The 22,710-nt window shown below is 42.1% G+C and overlaps 1 protein-coding gene across 6 annotated transcripts in view; it reads right to left on the bottom strand.

Moving 5' to 3' along the window:
• Positions 1-22,710, bottom strand: part of NCOA7 (nuclear receptor coactivator 7) — an 88,954-nt gene that overhangs the window by 23,334 nt on the left and 42,910 nt on the right. For all 6 annotated transcript variants that reach the window (XM_084512812.1, XM_084512814.1, XM_084512811.1 and 3 more), the window contains exons 4-8: positions 6,885-6,964; positions 5,909-6,016; positions 4,476-4,577; positions 3,305-3,430; positions 738-922 (exon numbers count right to left, since the gene is read on the bottom strand). In XM_084512812.1, coding sequence (XP_084368938.1) covers positions 738-922; positions 3,305-3,430; positions 4,476-4,577; positions 5,909-6,016; positions 6,885-6,964 — 601 coding nt within the window. The remainder of the gene's footprint in view (positions 1-737; positions 923-3,304; positions 3,431-4,475; positions 4,578-5,908; positions 6,017-6,884; positions 6,965-22,710) is intronic.

The raw sequence follows: 22,710 nt of genomic DNA, 5'->3' as shown, positions 1-22,710 counted from the left end.
TAAGAATGCAAGACTTTCAACACTTAGGAGTTACTGACAAGTTACTAGACACTCTAGTGACAAGCGTAACACAAATATCTAGAACATTTTTCTTGAAATAAGAAAATGGTGCGAAGTAGATGAGTTTCCATCTTGCTTAGAACAAATTAAGCTTACACTACACTTAAACATACTTATGCTACACTTAAATAAAACTAAGCTCTCTCCCACTCCCCAAGACCATTAACTATTACAAATTCTAACTACCAAAGCTTCTCTGGTTCTGAATTGGAAGTATCCTACAAAATGATATTTTTGTAAGTCCTGAAGACAGCAGTTATGGTCTTATCTTCAAAGGTTTTAAATAATACTCTCAGAATGGTCCTGGAAACAGCAAATGCATTCAGAAGAAACCGCCTTCACTTCCACTGCAATAACCTTAGAGACCAGATAGTACAAGAGCCCAACCAAGGCTTGTCATTGGTATTTTATTTTTCTTTTTACTGGTCTCCTTTGCACTGCAATTCCCATATTCATGACCCATTTCTCTCTGACACTGAATTCCTCTAAGCATTAAGCAAAAGAACAACATCATTCCACTGAATCATTCCTTAGTTGGCATTTTCATCCCCTGATTTCTTATATTCTGCTGCATTCTGTGATTAAAGCCCTTTCCCCACCACATCCCTCCATATCCATGACCCTCAGGGAAAATATGTAAACATAAGTTCAGGAAAGAACACAAGAACACTCCTTACGATGGCAATGCATCTTTAATCTTCATGTGAGAGATGTCATTGTAGAGAGCTATAGAGACAACCTCCTCCATGGGGCAGATTAATCCATATTCTTCACAGCCATTCTCAATCACCAGAGGATCAGATTTATGCGGGTCAAACATGATGTTATTTGGAGTTACTATCATCACTCCTCCAACTACACCCTGCAACAGAAGAAGGAAAGAGTTAACATATCACATGCAATTAACTTATTAGCATTTAGGCTACTAGACTAAAAATAAAAAATAAAATCACCAAACTCTCACCTGCCTTTTCAAATCTCCATCACACAATGCTTAGTAACAAAACATTTTTTCCAATTGCATCAAGTCAGACATTGTAAGGACAGTAAAGAAAAAGACATCCAAGTTTCTGGCTAGTAAGGAGGAACAGCTGAACTACTCAACTTTCAGTGTTGGCTGCTACAAGCTAGAGCTGCAGACTGATAAGCAACCTCAGACAAAATTGGGTAGTGGATTTAAAAAACAAACAAGCAAATTTATCCTAGATACAGCCACCCTCACACAATATATGAATTTATACGCAACTAGCATACCTGAAGGTAGTCTTCGTCATGGAAATGCCAAGGTTATCATGCTAAGCTAAATTCAAAATCCTATTGATTTGGAATTCCAAGTGGTACACACAAAAAGCTTTTATATATAGTACCTAATATGAAGCAGTTTTTCCTGGTTGGTACCTCTGATTCAAGCATATTTTGCACAGCTGTAGAAGATGCATTTAATTCACAGAAACATGATCTAGCCATCTACTCAATAAAAGACTGCATCAGCCATCATTTAACCTGTGACATCTGACCATATTTCAAGGTTTACAAAGGAGATTTCTATTGTTTTGGTCCTGCACCCTCTCTTCCAGACAAGCTACAAACTTCACCAGACCAACTCTTTTTGTGCTGTGCTCGAATCATCACATATGACAAATAGGAGCCACAGTTTAACAGGAATGACCAACACTCTGCATAATACCAATTATTCAAGGTCATCTGCAAAGCAGGCCAGGGAAGATGAACAAATAGGCAGGTAAAGAACCACAGTTTGTGTTTATTTGTTTGGTGTGTGTGTTTTGTTTGTTTTTGTTTTGTTTTTAACTGGGGAGACAAAGTTGATGGCTTGGCACTGGCAAATGAGTGCATGTGTGCCTGCTCCCTTGTAAAGCAGGGTCTGTAAGTCTCCCCCATATGCTTCTCCTACATGACAAGTACACGGGGTACACACATTTGTCTTTGGATGAAAGAATCAAAATCAAGTGCAGAAGCTTCTTCCCCAGGTATGTACTCTATCTGTCCCGATGAGCAACACACCAGTAGGCTGTACTGCCCCCCATTCACTTCAGGAAGCAAGGCAACAAGGGATTCTAGTTACACTGACAAAGATGGTGTCCCACATTCCACTGCTTTGACTGCAAACAAATTACTTTTTCAGCCCTGGAGCAAAAAAGGAAAAAAAAAAAAAAAAAAAAAAAGGCAATCTGCATTCTCTACCTCTAGCAGCATGTAACAAAGCAATTGTGTTGCCCTAACCTACATGCAAGGCATCAAGTAGCCCCTCCATTACTTCCTACAAAATAAGAGTCTATGGAAATTGCAAAGCAGTTCAATGCTGTCCTCATCCATTCCATGTGCAAAAATAAAACCAAAAACTCTAAACACATCCATCGTATGGAATTCACAGGATTAAGGTGGAAAATATATCTTTAAACCACAGTGGTTAGTATGTCCATTGTTATAAATTCCAGAGAACAAAAAAGCCCAAACACACAGACATCTAACTAAAACCAGAGTCAACAACAGAAGACGTGTTAAAGAGCAGGTATATGAAAGCAGACAGTTCAAGAACATAAAGTATTGAAACCTTGAGAAGAGAATAGGGTCAAGATACTGCATAAGTGTTGTGCCTTCACTTCTAAAACTGCTGCTGTAAAATTTAGGGTTGCATTCCTACCGGGAACATGTATGTCACAAGAATGCTTCTAAGGAAAAGAAAGAAAAGGTCTTCTCATGCAATATTTATATCTTGGAGTTTGTGTGACATTCATTGGAAAATGCACAACTAATACGAACATATTTGGAAACAATCTGGAAAGAGTTAAATGAGTTAATTTTTAGCTTAAAGCCATAAATGAAATAGATAGGGATGTGTTCATCTTATAAAGCTGTTGCACAACTTGATGCACCTAGACAACTAATCCTGAATTGTCTGAACTCTGAAGTGCAGTTTTCTGTGTCAAACAAACTCTGAAGCAGATATTTCTGGTTAAGTCATGGTAAGGGAATGAAGGTGGTTAGAAGAGCTGTTCCTCCATAAAGCAGTTATCGTAACATTAAAAAAATAAAACCCAAAATCATACTGCATGTCACCACGGCAGCAATAAACATAGCAGTGACAGATAAAGCCACAACATTCATGTTCTTTACAAACATAGAATATGCCTGGCTCCCACAGTGCTCATTTCTCACATTATCCACACAGATTTTGCTTTTAAAGTATCTTAGACAATGCCGAAAAAGCCGAAGTTCCACCTACCTTACCATCTGTGAAGTAACGACAATTCATTTTTAAAAATTTGACAACCACGGGCTCATCCTCTTCGGAGGTGGAAGACAGGACTCTCTCAACTGGTTTGAAGGCCTTTCTTGCCAAATCAGCATCCTTAAACAAGAAAAAGCTCAGTGCAAAGCAACAGAACCAGAACAATCTACTTCTAGACTTTGGGCAACTAAAAAAGCAAGCTTAAGCAAAAAAGAAGGTAGTTGGTTAAGGAAGAAAAATGATGGCCATGAATGCGTAGGTACGTATGTACATTTAACACAGTATGCTCTAAGGAAGAAAAACCTCATAACATTACAAAAAATCCCTCCATACAAATAACAGGCAAGAAATTCAGAAACGTCAAGCTCTGCATGCAGCTCACAGTATTTCAGTGAGGTAGTCTCATTAAGAGAGGGCCAGTCCTGCCACCCCATCCACACACAGTGCGGCCTCACTGGCACTGGTGTTGATTCCCATGCAGGTGGCACAGAGGGGTAGGGCTAAGGTTAAATCCAGTATTTCACTCCAGGCTTCTCTACATTCTCTCTCTTAATTAGTTATGGATTTGAAATGTCTAACTGCTTTGATATCAGCAGATGGGCAGCTAAACTCCCTGAAAATGCTACCTACAACCACCCTTCTGTGTAAAATGAAAGTTGAACTATGTCAGTGCGTTTCACAAAGATTAAATCCAGCAGTCTTGGGTACAACCATAGTACACTTGCTAGAAAGATACTGGCTGCTCAGACAAACTAATATTCCCACGCTAAGGCATCCCCATGCAGGATCAGGGCTGAAGAGCAGCAGAAAAAAAACTGCACAAAAAGCATAGAAATCTCCATGGTGAAAAAGTAAATACTTCTTCAGTTCTAACTTTCTATTCTTTAGAAACCACACACTACACTATTTCCAATTGCTCTGATATACACTGGGCCCAAACGATCTTTTATGGGGCTTCTCTGCTCAAACAGAACCCTTGATTTGGATTATTTTAAGTGGTGGCAATATTTGTAGTACAACAAATTAAAATTAATGTTTCTCAGCACTATACATGAGGCCTGAATTGCAACTTTAAAACCAAGCTATTTACACAGGCCTGAATCTCAGCTTCAGAATCAGAAATAGTTTTGTGAGCACAAGATCAGTGAAACAACGTTTGACTTACAGGGAGTTTATCGTATTCAGCATCTGATGATGAAGGAGAAACGGGAGCACCAGGACTGAAAGACGACAGCCTGGCAGCACTTGTTTCTGGCACAAAGAGAATCTAAATACAAAAACATGTCAAAACGTTAGGAAAAAGTTTTTAAAAAGTTATTTGCTACAAATACTACTTTCTACTAGAAAGACAAACCAATATTGATTGCTTGTGATTGCAACGCAGTCCTTAACTACTACTTATTCTAGAATCCATCTTCATTAATGGTGATGGTGGGGTATGTGCAGGTCTAATTACAGAATCTATTTCTATGTGTTTGTTTTTTTTTTCCCCCCAGAACAGGCAAGAAAATAACACATTTTCCACACAAAGAGACCCTTCTCCCCCCCCCCAAGCTGCAATACCAATTTCTCTTGCAACTACCACAGCTACAAAATTAGTAACTGTAAAATGACTATTAGCAGTTAACTTGTAATGGCAAACTCTAGCCCAAAAAGAAGGTCATTGTGGAAGATTTGGGATTTTTAGTGCTAGAAATTCATAACACATCACTCGAGGCTGCCTGTTTCAGAAAACATACTCGTACCTCCAAATTTAAGAAAATAGTCTTCATATGACCCAGCATTTTAGCAACATGCACTGCATTTAAAAGGGAAGAAAAGCTTTACACTAACACAAGTGTACGTAAAAATGTAATCCTTTGAATTTCTACATTCTCTCACAATTTGAGAATTGCAATATGGCTTTGGTCCTCCACCCCAAATAAAAACATACTCATTTGTTGCAAATGTTGGAGCAAAGGAAGATATTTCTAAAGCTAAAAAATTTTGAAGTTTAGTTTTAAACTAAGCATGCTGAGAAATGTAAAGCAATTTAGCTTATCCCAGCTTTTGTCTGCTTGCTAATGCTATCTCTGTGCCTCCGTTTTCCTACGTGCAAAGCAGGACACTTCAGTTTCATGTCTGTAAAGCAGGAATAGAGATCTGCTCTTCATGAACCAGGTGTCAGCCTTCATATTTCCATTTCCGTTACGTGACTCCCCTAAAACCAGTCTCCAAAACTGACTCATCTCCAAAATAATGGCAAAGAGCCATTTCAATTACTGTATCTAATTCTCTAATTCTTTAATGTATTATAGAGAAAATTCACGTAAGCTTTCCAAGAATTTTACTCTCTTACATCAGCTCCATTCCCCTCTTGAGCTTCAGAGCTCAAGCTTTATTGACAGCAAATAAGTAACAGAAGTCACATATGGCAATTACAAAACTGCCCCCCACACACCCCCATGTAATGATCTCTTAAGTTGACCTTTGAGGAGATTTAGATTACCATCCATTATCCTTGCATCCACGTACCCAAAAGATATGTGAAAGCAGTAAAAAGCCTCTAAATACATAGCAAATAATCATGTTTCAGGAATAGAATACAAAAAGGTTTACCTGGCCTGGAACAATTGTCTGCGTGAAAAGCTTATTGAGTTCCACAAGCTTGTTTGGGGTGATGTTAAATTTTAATGCTATGCTGTTTATGGTGTCCTGATTTCCAGCCTGAAGAAAAATTTAAAGCTTAAAATATTGTGGTGATCACATACAGCATAACAGCTGAACTATAACCATCTAGCAGACTGTTTGCACGGAATAGATTTGATGATCCAACACACCCCCTGTTTAACAGCTTATGTGATAAGCCAATGTCAATACAAAGAAAAAAAAATATTCTCTCACACTATTCAGTAGATAAAATGGTAGATGAGTTACAAATATCCCTCTCATTTTGTCATAAACTTTAAAGCAGCAGCACCTTAATCAGATGTGGTTTGGCAAGTGGGGAAAATGGACACACACTGGAAAGTTCATGATCCCTTCAGCAGTCCCATGAAGTCAGACACTTGTTCTGTTCCCAGCTAGAATACTGGCCTTCTACAGTCACATTGGGTGTGGGAGGGTTGGGTGCAACTTCTATCCAGGGTCCCTGAACAACACAGGGGCCTTCTGTACAGAGCCAGTCCTCTGAGCTGTAGTGGCAGCAGTATGTTTTCTCAGTGCTCCAGATTAGAGAAAGGTCACACAGTCACCTCAGGACCAAGCAGAGGCTTGGAATCCCTGAGAAACACTGTGGAAGTATTTTTCAGAATAACAAAACTGATTATTCTATTAAAGGGTCATGTTGCAGAAGTAAAAACAGGACTGGCAGCTGTGAGGGAGAGGCAGAGCACCTGGGCTGAACAGCAGCTCTGGATGTGAGCCCGGATCCCCCCACACAACAGTAATTGGAACAAACCCTCCTGACATACAAGCAAACATTATCAGTTAGCATTCATTCCCTGCTTTCTGTTTTGTGTCACTGGCTCACTGTCAATCTCAATAACTCCGCTTTCAAAAAGCAGACGTGAGCAAACCACACAGTAATACTTACAGTATATTCTACAGTACCAAGGGGTTTCTGAGAAACCATCTTCTTCTCTTTCTTTTCATTGGTTTTGTTTTGATTGTCATCTAAAGAGGAAAAAGCAGAGATTGTCATTGTTTTTTGTGTATCATTTGTTATCAACATGTTTCATTATCAACATGTTTCCGAATAGACTCGAAAGAAGTGTAGACTGAAGCTACCAACAGGAACAAGACACTGAATTATCTATTAATTACTAGGCATTGCAAGGCAGGCAACACTTCAAGTACAGCAGGTTTAGTAATCCCTCAGGAACTCTGGAAGAATAACGTACACGATACCGTATCAATACGGAGCCGCTCCCATGCTTTTCTCCATGATTACCACACAATTCAGCTGCTGGATATGAGCACTTTGTGTGACGAGCTGCTATCAAGGCTGAGAATATATGCACTGCTACTGCATCGTTATGACCACGGCAAATACTGGTTCAACACCATTTCATCACCAGTACCTCATACTTAAATGCTATTTTAGACTCTGAGGCTTGAAGTACGCCAACAGCCCTGTGCAACAAGTGTGCACACAGCAGTGTAAGACAGCACAAGGCAGCATAAGCACAAAGCTTGTTCAGAAGACATTTTCCACCAGCACGATGAAAGGGCTGCACCTGCCCAAGCACCAGCGAGGCCCATGCAGCCATAGCAGGGCGGCTCCTCTTCCCCTTTACCCCGGCAGAGGGGCAGCAAAGCCAAGGACGAGGGAAGCCACCCGCTGCCCACCCGTCCCGCTGCCTGTGGCCATCCCAGCCCCACAGGCTGACCCCGCACCCAAGCCCACGCTCGCCTACCTGCTGCTGGTGGTGGGGGCGAGGGCGGCGGGCAGCCCCAGCTCCAGGAGCGGGGCCGGGGTGCAGAGAGGCCGCGCATGGCTGCCCCGTGTGCCCCAGGGCCTGGGCACGGGTGGGAGCGGTGAAAAGGCAGGGACAGGCCCAGCACGCCCGGCAACAGGACCAGGGGGACACCCGGGAAGGGAGGCTGGGGAACGGCAAGGCGAGGCGCCTGGCTCGCGTTCAGGCTGCACCGCAACCTTTGCTATTTCCACAGAGCGAGAGGCAGATAGTAAAAAGGAGGGCGAGGACTCGTATACAGACTGTAATGTACACAAAAAGAAAGGAGGGGCCCACAACATGTCACACCTGGCCCTTCTGCCCACTGGTTTCCACAGTGACACTAATGCTGGGAACTGACCCAGCGCTTTCTGAGGACTGAACCCACACACACTGGGACCCTCTCCCTCAGCCACCAGAGGCCAACACAAGCACCTCATGGCATGCCCAGCTGGCACATGCGGGCAGAGAGCATTTTGGAGCAGAACATCCCTCAATTATCTCAGCAATTTCATCTCGGAGACTGGAGACCCACAGTGAAACTTTCAGAATAAGCACTCCTGCTGCCTTTTTCTGACCATTTGCATTTTCATCATTGCCACTGTCTTAATCAGATCAAAGTCAATGGTGAAGGATGGACAGAAGCGGCAAACAGTGAATACTCCCCATAACCAGTATTTAAGTACAACTGCCAATATGGCATGATCTTGTTTGAAGAAATAACCCCAACTAACAATAAGCTCAATCCCACCCTTTCTTGTTACTCAGGAGACACCACTTCAATTACTTCAGGATAATTAAAGTTACATAACACAAACGTGAAGGCAAACTGTATAAGCTGCCTGCAACCTATCAGTACAGGCAAGGAAAGGTTTACAGGTAAACTAGATCTTCTGTTAAATCATTTGGTATAGCAGGAAAAGTAGAGAAATTTTCAAATAGTTTAAGTCTTTCCTAGCTTGAAACAGCACACGTTTATTAAGAAAAAATATTACATTAACAGGACATGTGTCAGTAAGACCATAGGGGGAAAAATAAAGCAGGCCAGATAGTTGTGGGAAGGGAGGGAGAATTTATACCTGTTGAACATGAAGTTGATTTTGTATGTGAATGAGAAGAATAGCAATACACAGCAGCAGCAGTTTTCCTGTGGAGCTTGTGCTATATGCCATTAGCTAACCAGTTTTAGTTCCAAGACTTTGTCTTTGGAAGGTGGGAGAGGTGACAGAGAACTGACTGTGTCAGCAACCTCTCTGTAGCATCAGGGGAATACAAAACACTACACCAAGACAGGAAACTCCCTACAGACTCTACCATGCATAGGCTAAAAGAAGCCAGAGTCTGTGTATCCACCTGCCTTTCAAAACCAAAATCTGAGACTTCTTGTTCAGATTTTATATTTTTATTTATAAAGCCTCCTGCAACAAGGATTCCAGATACCATTCTTACACTAGCCCTAACCACATGACAGACTTCGGCAATTCCGAACCCCATCATATAATTCTCACCAATGAAAAGTCTTCATTGTTGTCTGTGGTTTTGATTTTGAATCCAAAGCTTTGTAATGATAAATAAATAAATAAATATCAGCCCTTTAGAAGAAATAATTCCAATGAATCCATTAAATCTGACAGGTACTGCTCACTCCCCTTATACACATAGCTAGGCCGAGGTGACAAACTGTATTCTGCAATGAATCAATATAGCAGGGTGGGAGGGGGGAACATGACTGGCAAAGAAAGCAGAACAACAATACACTATTTTTCCAGTGCTCTTATCTTCTCTCATTTTGTCTTCAGGAAGCCAAATGTTTTCTGACGTTATCCGACGGCAGTAGTCCCACAGGCATCCACAGCACATGAAGGCGCGATAGAAGCTATTCAGGCTGACTGTCAGTAACCACATTTCTTTCAGCCAGAACTGGATGGAAGAGATGCACCTCTTCACAGGCATTAAATAAAACCCACTGGCTACTTTTTGAACTTGGAAGTTCCCTTAGTGGTGAAGTGAATCTGTTCTGCCTCCCAAGTGTTCCTGCACTGAACGCAGCATCGTACAAATGTGAACGCTGGCTGCGTGTTAACACAAGTGAAATCACATTGCACTTGAAGGAAAAGGGTGGAGTGGGTGGACTGCACCTCTCTGCCATTTCAGGAAACTTGTAAAATAGGAACTGTGTAAAAATAGTAAAACTCATGAGCAATGAGAAAAAGAATGCTGATTGAGAACAGGCAAGAAAATACAGACCTATTAAAACTGACAGGTTTAAAATGGAAAATTTTCTGCCCTTGATATATTTATACCTAGTTCATTTTCCTAGCAGACTGCTTGTACTTAATTTTGCAGTTCTGTGGGAAACATTGCAAAAAAGCAGTAATTCAGAAAGCAACTCCTGAAGGGGTAAGACAAAGAGGTCAGTTTACCATCCAGAAGATGTTGACACATGATAGGAGAATTACACCTCTGCAACTATGTAAATAGCTGTACAAATAGATAGAATAGGTCAAGCAGCATCAGCAGAACCCTGGGTTGCTCACACTGGTGCATGACGTGCCAGAGCAAGGCGATATCGTCACCACCCCCGTTACAGACCAACCTGCTACTGGCTGAAATGAGCGCGAGGCTTTTTAGCACCAGCAATGAGAGCTGAACTGGCCTGACAGCTCGGCTGATGACCAGTGATGCTGTCAGGAATGCAGAAGTAAACAAGGGGCTGAAGGACTGATCACTTCCCACACCACGTAAATAAACTCAGTAGCCTAAGAGAACAGAGGCAATAGCATAGTTAGACCAAAAGTCCATTTTACTCATTAATCTGTGTCTTAACAAATCCTTAGGCAGCATGCAAACAGCACAATCTTTTCCCTGAGTAGCCCCCAGAGCAGCTAGATATAATGGATTTTGCCAGGTAGAAGACAGCAGAAGCCACTGGACAGCGGCCCAGTCCCTTTGCACTCCCAAGATCCCCACGCTAGTCCTATGACAGTGAACCCCACAATACCATTATGCACTATATAAACCATTGCCTCCTTTCTTCTACTTAAAGTTTAAAACTTGGTTAAGTTCTCCGAGCATCCTATTTGATATCATCTTAAGGCTAAACAAATAAACAATCCTTATTCACCTTCTGCATACCGTGTATGTCGTCACAGATTTCTCTACATTTTCCCTCAGTCATATCGTTTTTTCAGGTCTACTAATACTAGTGCCCTGTAAACTTTCCTATTCCTCTCATCACACAGGCTGCGCTTCTCTTTACTACTTCTTTTTCTAATATGCTTTTTTTTGAGATAGAGCAAGGAAAACCACATGCTGTTTTCAAGATGCAAAAGAGCTATTAACTGATAAAATAACACAACGAAGGTTTCCTTAGAACTGTAAGATGTCAGTGAGAACTTCACCGCTGTTTCGGGACACTCCAGACCGACGTCTCTCTGCTGGATTTGTTAGAAGAAATAGAAGTATACTAGTTACAGCCTAAACAAGCACCAGAGTCAAGGAGTGAATAATCTAAATGGCAATGCATTCAGAGGACAGTTATCACTTGGAGTAACCTAATCAGAGTGCTGATAAGAAATTACGCAGACAAGGCTTCCTGAGGGTAGCTCCCTTATCAGCAAACGAGGCCCAACACCAACTATCTTGGCAGAGATGTAGCACAGTAAGTGTCACTTAAGTCATTATAGATAGACTTCAAGAACACAAAAGCCCTCCTCGGGCAGGGCGAGGAAGGAGGAGAAAGATGAATCAGTTTATCTGAACAATTTTTTCCATCTCTGCTTTTTAGATTGACGTTTTAATAACTTTCAGAAGTGCCATATACACAGAGCAGCTGAGTACAGGATGATCTAGTTTTGCCTCCACAAGCACTTTTCAAAGGCAGCAAGGTGGATGGAAAAAATTCTCAGCTCAGATTTGGGTAGTGGACTGCGACCATGCTACATGAAGAGAATTTAAAAGACAACACACCAATGACCCCCACACACCACCTTTAGTGTCTGTTCTTCAGTTCTGCTCCTGACTTCTCTAACACCCTCCTGCCAAGCCCTCACCTTTACTTCTATTTTTCCTTGACTGAATCATTTCATCATTCAGGTTCCTTTTCTTCTCAAATCACTGGAACAACAAGTCAGCTGTCACCCTCCATGAGCTCCTGTGTGCTTATCAATCAGTGAAACTTCTGCCATAAGAGAATAACAACTCCCAGACCAATAACAAATCCTGCCACATCAATTCTGAAATATCTACAGCCTGAAAATGATTTTTCTCTGTTTTCATTAGCAATTGATCACGGTTGTGCACTAGCTACTTTCAAGGCATGTCTTTTAAAGGAGTGAAGAGATCACCTGAAAATACACAGCCCCAAAACAAAGTCACAACAGTTCCAGGAACTGATATAGCAAAGGTAGTACCTCCTTCTGCAATAAATGGAAACGGTATTTTAAGGCATATTTAAATAAGAATTTGGACACGAGACTCATGCAATATTCATATACTGCAGCTTCTACATGGAAAACTGGAAATATTGTCAAGGAACTTAAACTCTTTTTCGATCTAGTCATCGACTCCTTCCTTCACAAACTGAGTTTTTAGGTGCTCTGGTTTAATCTGCCGAGGCACAAAGCAATGCTGTTTGTTACACTTTTAACAGGTTATTACAATCCAAACGTGCTGTGCTAAAATGCAAAGCAAAAGGAGATGTGGCACAGGGCAGCATCATTGTCACTCTTTTGCTGGCACACACATATCAGGCAGGATGGATGGGGCACAGCAGGAGATACAAACCCTACAAGCAAAGTGTGAGGGGCACGAGAGCCTCCCACAGCTCACCATGCACCCTGCAACTAAGTGGCTCTGAAGGTTAAGATGGCAAGATGCACACCACAGCAGTCAAAGTTTCCTTTACTAGCATCTGTTAGAAAAGTGAGAGGAGGAGCAATGATCTAGTTAAAAAGGGCACTGAATTTTAGGTGGAGGGAAAAAAATAAAAAAAAAAAGTATTTCAGAGGGAGGCAGTTCATGCAGTGCAACTGTCAAGAGAATTATTTAGCACATTGTTGTAAAGAAACGTTGAGAGGCAGCCAGCAGTCCGGTGCTCCAGCTTTAAACCTCACCTGGAAAACAACAGGCCAGTAGCTGAAATGTGCTGAGCCTGAAAAACATGTCAGAGTGCTGACTAGAAGAGTCTTTATATCGAACATTACAGTCAGAAGGGAAGCTTAAAAGAGAGGCTGTGCAGTAGCATGAGCAGCAAGGACGTGCAGAGGATGTCCACCAAAGGCAGGGGTGGCAGAGGGCTGCTGGCGCTCTGGGCACCGGCTGAAGATAAAGGAAGGGTTCGGGTAAAAGAAAAATCTCATTTCTGCCCGTCATGTTTTGGGTAACAGTTCATAATTTCTTTTTAAACCAAGCATGAATGTCACAAGGGGAACACCTCCATTAGCAAAGTTCTTGCAGACATTAATAAGTACCTCCTTATACAAGGCTGAAATATGTGCTGAGGCTGAGGAAAAAACTAACAGTTGTGAACAGTGTTTTTAAACCATATTCAGCCTTGCTCTTGGAGATGTAACTGATACTGAGGTACTAGTCACTGCTTCATTTTGGGTAGGATTTGCCTAAGTTTCTGGATCAAGTTTTCCAAGAGCAATTTGGGGCTCTGAAGTAACTGCATCCCTCATGAAGCTGGGATCATACTGGGGCATCTTGAACTTTTTCTTAATTCTTGGAAGTGGCAGTTCACACTACTATACTGGAAAATATTTGCCAGATCGCAAAACGCAGGCAAAGAGCAGTGTCAGAAACAAGAGGGACCTCTCAGGTGCCTAAAATTCAACCCCAGCTGTCCATCTGTAGGCCTCCATGGCTTGTCCAAGACTGCAGGTTGGTAACAGGACAAGAGTTCTCTGCAGAGGAAGTCTTCACAGTATAAATCAAGTTACTATGTTTAAATGTTTAGGAGATGAACAAATAAAAATCTGTGAACGGTATATTGCAGCTAAACATATGAAGGGCAGAAATAAAAATGGTAGAGGGATTAAAACACAAAACTGGGTGAAGTAATTTTTTTCTACAAAAAAGGTGAATACTTTGGAGAACACACACACACAAAAAAAAAAAAAACGAAAACAGCTCTTAAACTATATGGCATTTAGAGCATGTAAACTGTAGAAATTACTATACAACACCCTGAGCCCAAGGCAAAGTCAACACTGCTTTTGTAGAGAAAAGCATTTACGGGATGAACGGTAATATGCACCCCTCTACACACAAAAACCATACAGAAAAGGAAAGACTCAGACATCAAGAACCATTTGAATTGCATTAAGGGAATGTAACAGAAGCAAAACCCACACAGCTACCAAACTGATCTCAGCAAGGGTACAGCGGCCTAGATGATCGCTTCAATAGCTTACTTAAACATGAGGCAGAGAAGTGTTTGTGGAACACACTACAATTATACAAAGCTACACAGGACTGAAGTTTCAGAGGATTTATATAAAGTTTAACCACAGAGAAGTATATGACTTCTGCTCTGGATTCCTTCAGTCTCACATTATTTAGCAGTGACACTCAATTCTCCTCCAGAACAATCTGCCCGTAAGACAAAACAATGTCTTCTTAGGGGAGAGCTGTTCTCTCCTTGCATGCTTTTACCTTGGACTCTGGCTCTCACCTGATCCCAAAAAGAGCCAATTCAACTGATTAAAACAAAAAACTAACTCAATATTTTTTGTTGGCGAAGCGAATTGACTCACCTTACCTTATGATCAGATGGAGCAGGGGCAGGAAGCACAAGGCCTCCCTTCTCAGTCACAGCAAGGCGTTAATTCATGCACAAACATCAGGCTGTTTGTATCACTTATCTGTACTTATGAAACCATTGCCTATGAAAACTGTAGTCACCAGGCGTATGGAGCTTGTCTAAATCTATCCTGAACCACTTTTAAAAGAATTTTTAAAGAGAAAACCAATTTGCACCTATGAAACTTGTTTATTGCTCTTAAAGACTGAGGAACAGCCAGAAAGAATTGGATGGCATAAAATCAGCAAGTTTTAGCAGCAAATAGATGGCTGACAGCAGTAACAGCAGTAAGGAGTAACAGATTTCATGAGGGAAAGAAGCCCTCCTTAGTTTCAAAATTGTGTTTGCGCAATTCGGTCTCTATGAGGAGTTAATGAGAATTGCTATCTCTGCGGAGCTAAGTGACAGTTACTATAGCAAAGAGCGAGCAGCTCCTCGAATACCATGAATAAACTGCTGGCACAAGCTAATACACGCTGCTAATATCCTGCTAATATACGATGCAGAGCCAATCCATCAACATAAGATGGCAGAATCAATCTCGCTCTTATTACCTTTCCTTATATTTTATGGAGTGCTCTAAACCATGAGTCACAGTCTTATTTGAGATTTTAGTATGAGGAACACTATTTCAAAATGCAACCCTGTACAAATTTGAGATATCCACACTATTGTATAAAACCAGTTTTCAGTTCCTCTCTTGGGGAGCTTATTTTTTTGGATTATGCTTTAAAAAAATGTAAATAGTTTCCTAGTGTTAGTTTCTGCTCATCCTACACCAATCAATTAGTTCTTACTGCATCCCAACCTGTCTAATCCTTCCAGGGCAAGGTGGCATTTAAACAAGCGTGGTGTCAAATCTGAGGATGGCGGAGGCAAAGAGTGGGGAGATAACAGAGGCATGAGAATGAGGAGGACAGAAATATCTGAAAATACAACAGCCCTACCACAGCTGAAGCACTTGGATCACAGAATCACAGAGTGGTTTGTGTTGGAAGGGACCTTAAAGCCCATCCAGTCCCAACCCCCTGCCATGGGCAGGGACACCTCCCAGCAGATCAGGTTGCCCAAAGCCCCATCCAGCCTGGCCTTGGACACCTCCAGGGATGGGGCATCTACAGCTCCTCTGGGCAGCCAGCACCAGGGCCTCACCACACTCAGAGTAAAGAATTTCTTCCCAATATCTAATCTAAGCCTACCCTTCTTTTAGTCTAAAGCCATTCCCCCTTGTCCTATCACTATGCTCCCTGATAAACAGTCCCTCCCCAGCTTTCCTATAGGATGATACTGCCAGTTCCTACCTCTGTTATTTCCTTTGGAAAATGACAATTAATAGCTTTCTTTCTTCATGATCACTCCTATATCTGATATATATAGATTTTTGTATTTTTTTCCTGAAGCTTGTCTTTAGTTCAAACTGATGCTGTCTGGATACATGAAAGCACACTAATTTTAGCCTCCCATTCCACTGCCAGATGTCTTGCTGTGCATTCCTGCATATAGAGGAAGCAGTGGTGAAATAAAAGATAATCTTTTTACAGAAATCTTTAAGTGTGACCATTCAAAAGGAAATCCAGGGAAATCCACAGCCCGTGAGCAGTGGATGTCCACCACCTAAGGGCAGGTTAAACAGCTACTGTCTGCAGCTCTACAGCCAGCAGGTGTAGAACTACGTGGTGTGCAGGTACACACGTTATCTTCAACCTAGAGGTGTGAATAACAGGCAAAGCAAAGATACAGCAATAAAAACTTCAGCATGGGCTGCTGCAGGCTTGCTGGTTATGCTGGGCACGCACATGGCAGGAACCCCACTACCACATTATTATATTGTCAGGACTGTTTGGCAGCAGCAAGGTCAGGTTCCCCACTAGCAACATCAGCATTATACTATACACAATGTTAAATCAACCTTCCACTGAAATATTGACTTGCATGATGCTTGCAAACTCAGCATCCAGAAGCCTCCTCCCCACCCAAAGTTCAGTTTTACCGACATATAAGAAATGCACAGACTCGAGACTAGAACCTCTTCACATCTTCTGTCATCACTTCTTCCAGCTCCTAGTTCAAGACCATTCAACCCAAGATCCCTGTGTTTGACGCTGCCTTTAAAACACGCTGCTCTCATATTTGTGTAGGAAAAAAGGCCCTCTTGGATGCACTGATACAGACAGGCAGAGCTGCGGGACAAATTTAATTTTGTGCTTTGCACAATTTAGCAGACAGAAGGGTATCAGCTGTCTTACTGTAATGCAACTGTAACCCCAGGCTTAAAGGAGAAGCCTGTACCCAAAAACTAGCCAGGTCAATCATATTAAAAAAAAAAAAAAAAAAAAAAAAAAGACTATGATTAAAACACTTTTTCTGCATGCAAGTTCTAACTTTCCTGAAAATCAGGGAAAAATCCTCTATGTTTTCAGTTTAATAAAGGCAGTAACAAAGTGTCTGGTGAGCGTTGCCCTGGATAGCAGGCGCTCTTAGGCACCTTTTTCCCCTTTATTCATGGCACATTAAAGAGCTTTTCTGGCAAAGTTGGTCACCTGCAGATGCACACTCCCTGCAGAGCTCTGTGGTATCAGAGCAAACTGCACAGAGCAGACTAAGCGTGTCAGTCTCTGAACACACTACAGAAATATACACACTGTGTTACTGGCAACCCCAAGAAGAAAGCTCCACACATCCTTAGATCAAACAGATCAGGTCGTTCTCACTTTCTCTCACTTAACTGAGCAGCTCCACAGTTGGTATCTATATGGCTAGGGACCCAGTTCTTATGCAAATTTTACATCCTGTTTTCTGTTACTGAAGAAAACCCTGATTGGTACAGGAAGGAAAGATTTCATACTGCCATGTCTGGCCACCACTGGATGAGTTCATTCAGGTTAAGTTAAGAAACAAAACACTAGGAATCAGAAAAGGCAGAGACTTCCATTAAGAAACACTCTCCACGTACATACCTTACTCTAAAAAAAAATAATAATAATAAATCGCAACATACAATTGAAACTGCAAGTCAGTAAGGTGGTTTTTTTTAATACCTAATACACTTTTCAGACTAACCAATGATTAAGAACAAATCCTTTCACATAAATTGACTTTAATTTCTTTAATGTATTTACCTTGGCAATGACAGAGGCTTAATGCACACGACTGCACAGCTGCTCCCTGAAAGGAGATCTAAGATCAGTCACTTTGGAGCACTATTGGATTTGGGCACAGCTCCACAAGCAGTTTAAAGCGATCGATGATGAAGCTGTTGTCAAAAGCATGCATAAAATTTCTAACTGTTGTATCGGGGCCCAAAGAAAATATGGGAGGACAATTAGTCTGCCAGCAGAACAGGGCTGAGGGAACATATGCACAGGCACTCCCCGCAAAAGATGGGCATTTTAGAAGACCTGAGACTACAAAACTTACATTACGTAGAGCTTCCAAGCATGGCCCCTCACACCTGCCTGAAGGCTGTAAGGAGCTCACTCACCAGGCACCGCACACCCAGGCTTCCCGGCAGCCAGAAACACCCGTGCAGAATAAGAAGCCTGAAAGCACCTCCAGGAATGCCTGCTGTTCCAGGACTGATGGAAAAAAATGGGAAGTGTGGATCTTCCCCCCAGAACCAGACTAAAAAGGACACCCAGCCCAGCTGCAGCACAGGGCACACTCACCCAGAGCACTCCTGGGGCTCAGGCTGCCCCACAGGCACCCTGCTGGCTGTGCTCACACCACTAACCCATACCCCCTGACAGCAAAGGCCTTGCTAACCACGCAGGTGTCTCTCTCCCTTCGTTATCCCCGTCAGAAATACAACAGCCCCGTTCATTAACTCTCCCAACACGCTCCCCGTTCCAGCACACGTCCAGCTGCCGCAGCCCCACAGCACACAGCGTGCCCAGTTGCCGCACAGCTTTCCTCCCATCCTCCAGGGGCTGATTTTCAGCAAAGTTAATTGCTTTTAAATGCAGAAGCACTCCAGAATGCAAGTGCTGACTCCTCTTGAAAACACTGGCCTGGGGTAAGTAGGCAGCCCTTGGAGGTGTGCCTGGTTCCTTCAGCCATGAGACCAGGTTTAGCTGATTTAACGCCAGTCATATTGTGATCTGACCTTTGTGGGGCACGTCACAAGACTTCACCGTGCTAAATCTTACTTTGAGTAACCGCTGAAGGAGAATGTAATCTTCAGAAAGTACCAAATCCTGGTATTTCCCCTCCAGTGTTGGAAATTCCACTGCAACCATTCGAATTTCCTCAGTAATGACCACCGCTGTTTGAAGGGCATGCCAGATTTCTGATCTGCACATATATCTCCAACTCCAAGCCTGCTTGGCCTGCCAAAGCTCTTTGCTATGACATTTCAATTACATACAAAGGAAATTTGGGTTAAGGCTCTGCTTCCCTCCTCCCCAAGGAGGGTTGTAACCAAAGGATTATCTTATAACCCCCCTCTTTTCCCCCAAATGTTTGCTTCCTCCGCCAGCTGGGCTGGACAGTACTCAGTAAATCAAGTCAGCAAATCTGAGTTAAAAGCAAAAACAGCCCCTGCCCCAGCACCCTGGTCATGGAGGTTTGGAGAGGGATGATGAAGATGAGCAAAGCCATGGAGGATTTCACATGTAAGGACTACCCAAATTCTTCAGGCTGGAAAGGATATGATGGAGGAGAGGTATTTTAGAAAGAGAAGGCTACTAAATCATAGGAGGCTTGGGGATGGTGAGTAGAGATTGACTGTTCACAGGCCCCCACCTGCTGAAAATGGCCAGAGGATGGGAGAACACAGAGGAAATAATTATACAAAATTCACTGAGCTCTTCATCTTCCCTGGACACCCAGGTGTGGCCTCTGTGGGAGAAAAAATGCTGAGCTGAATGGGTCTTGGTCTGCAGAAGCACGGCCATTGCTACGACCCCGCTAGCACTTCTTCATCCTAGAATCATGGATAGCAAGCTTGAACACTGTGGTTCAACAGCAGTCACACCACAATTCCCATTATTCCTGTGCATAAAACTTCCAAGCACTGTTACTGTTCATTTCTTCCAAGTGACCCTCCGCAAGCTTACACTGAAATATGCACATTACATGCCCCAGTAATTTTTCAGACCCCTGTTTCTGGAAATCTGTTCTGGAAATTTGTTCTAAACCTACTCTTAGAACACAATTTGCTTGTGCTCAAATCACAAAACAATTCACACAACTCAGAACTGGTAACCTGCTTTGTTACAACTCATGCAACCTTGGACAAATTTGACAGTTGCATTTTTTTCCACCTACGAAAAGTGTAAAACACACACAGCAAGCAACAGATACCTTCACGTGTTCAGTCTTCCTACCAAAGTGAGATATTCTCCAAGTTGGAAACTTGTGATGTTCCAAAATTTAAGCTCAAAGACCTCACAAAACACTATGTAGGTATGTAACATCAGCAACATAACTCTTATAAACACAACTGGCCTTGACTGAAAACTAAAGAAAGGAATATCAAAATGTTATAACAACCCTTTTTAAACACTTACATTTATTTATATATATATATTTTTAGTATCTGTGAACAGGAAGGTTCTTTATTAATAGACTCTTATGACTCCTACATAGAAAGAAGCTCTGCCAATTAAAAAAAAATGCATCGTTTAAGTTACATTTTGCTGTAATTTCTAAGTGCCCGAGTGAAGAGAATCATACCAAAGGATACAAAAACACATCAATTTTCCTTCCATTTCTCTTCTTCCTCCTTGTTTCCCAGATGCAGACCAGAAAATTATTGAAAATTCAACCACCAGCATCACAGAATGAGCCACAATTATAACTAGTTTCTTTTTTCCTCTTAACACGGTTAAGAAATCTCTATTTTATGCTACTGGACACATTTTTCATGTTCTGTTCTTTACTTTCCCATTTCAATTCCCCCACTTCTCACTTAAAATTTACAGTAGTTTCATTACTATCAACAGCCTATTTTACGCTTTTTTTTTATATATTCATAAAGCTTTGCTTCCATGTAACAGCAGCCTTTCAAGCAGATCAACCTTCTGTCTGAACTACAGCTTTTGAGGCAGCTTGTAGCATGCTGACAGGCAATACCTAAGGATTACATTCATAGCAACAAGTTTCCCTTGTGTATCTTTTACTCAGCTTTACAATAAGCAGGAACTTACCCATCAAGGTGAGGATTAAAAGAGGATTCCATACATAGAGAACTCAAGAAACCTTAGATGTTTCCATCTGATTTTGTTGGAAATTTAGTGCTAGCAGCATTATTTCAGGTGCCTACCCCTCCAGCCAAATTCAGCTGCCTGCAGAAAAGGCATTCCTTCTGCAGGTGACAGCTTCTTGTAAACACCAATTAACAACTCAGCTCGAACATAACCTGTTAGTCTTAACACCGATCCCCTGGGATTCGGGATCATTTGTTCTCTATTCCCAAACAAGTGCTCTGAAACCTGCTGTCTTTCAGTCATTTGTCCACCTCATTCTTTCTACATGGTTTCAACAAGTAATGTAATGTATCAGCTGTGTGAAGTTTCCCATCCAGCCCACTGCCAGCCGTGTTCAGTTCACACTCATAAATTATCCCAAACTCCTTGTTATTCTACCCAGGCAATTATAACAAAACAAAAAATAAGGTATTCCTCTGCTGCTTTAATTTTGAGCCTATTTAATAAACGGCCTGACGATTAGAAATCACCATGAAAAGTGGGCTCAGTAAGTGTCCTGTGTTTTAATTAATTTAAACTCTACAATAATTGTCACTTCATTGCAAGCAGCCATCAGCTTTGGAAGTGGCAGTAAGTTTAGCTGTATGAGGGGAGCTCCTCTGCTGATTTGGTGCCAATCAGGGCAAATCTCACCACACTGCAAGTGCTTAAAATTGCTACATCCTCTCCATTTTATTGACCAACAACTGCTCTTGGCCAGCTACCCAGAAGGTTCAGAGGCTCTGTAACTGCACGCATGCCATGCTGCTCCCATACCACCCCTGCCCAAATCATGTCAGGGAGAACAAACCATAAAGGAATCCACTGCCCGCCTCTGGGGACCTGCTTTGGCACCCCCTGCTCAACGTGTGCTATCTTGTCTGATTATGTGGGCACAGACCATTTTTCCTTCTCGGGACTCCTGTCACAGTATTGAGGACTCCTGCTTGCTTTGGACAGAAATCAGACACACAACAAGATGAAGATCTATTAGTGTGACCTCCCACTCGCTGCAGAAATTGAATGGTGTGCATTGAGTGAGAACAGGAGGCTGCACGAAAAGAAAGGATGGCTTTATGAGTAGAGGGCAGGATAATAAGCTAGCAAACTAGACTTTGTTTTGCTGATAAACCCGTGTGATGTGGGGCAAGTAACCTATACCAAGCTTTTCTTCATGATGCTTTCTTTAATGGTGACTAATTCCTCACATATGCTGATGACAATTTCAAGCAAAATCGGTATAACCTGGGAATATGCTGCACATCTTGATATTGTCACATGATATTGTTTTGGAGTAAATATACAAATGAAATTCAGAAGGCTGCCCTCAGCCCCAATTTACAGCATTACCACACTGCTTTCAGAATGCCGTATTGTTTTCAGTCTTCAGTGGCAAAGCACCATCACGTTCATCTGCTTTAGCAATTCCTGACAGAAATGCTGGTTTCCCAGTCTCACAGCATCCCACCCGTGTAGTTTGTCCCAGAGATGTGGACTCTGCCCTAGAGACACTGAAGTGGTGCCTCCAGGCTGTTACAGCTCCAGCACTGGGATCCTGCAACTCACCCTCATATTTGTGGGAGTGTTTTAGAGCCTGTGACATTTACAAAAAAAAGCAAAACAAAGGAAAGATAATTTATATACATATACACATACATGCATATATTCAGATATATATTACACATATATCTTGAAGCTCGGGAAGTCAACACCTTCCAACAAAACAGGCTTCCCACAGAAAGTGCGTCTGAACTAAGTAGCCAAGCTGCAGAAGCAGGTCACCTGGGTTATCCCAGGAAGGGCAGAGCATCCTGGGCACTAGGGATAGCAGCTGGGGTGCCGAAGCAGAAAGTGCATTGCGCTGAACAAATACTTCCGTAGAAGTCTGACAGAAGATTACTGCAGCAATAATACCAGAAAACATGAGATGAAGTTAAAAAGCCAATTGTCACATAAGCTAAGAGACAAGGTAAA

The sequence above is a fragment of the Aythya ferina genome (genome assembly GCF_964211825.1).
Source record: "Aythya ferina genome assembly, chromosome: 3".
In the NCBI taxonomy this organism is placed as follows: Eukaryota; Metazoa; Chordata; class Aves; order Anseriformes; family Anatidae; genus Aythya; species Aythya ferina.
Note: the sequence above shows the minus strand (reverse complement) of the source record. Positions and strands in the feature narration are given on the sequence as shown.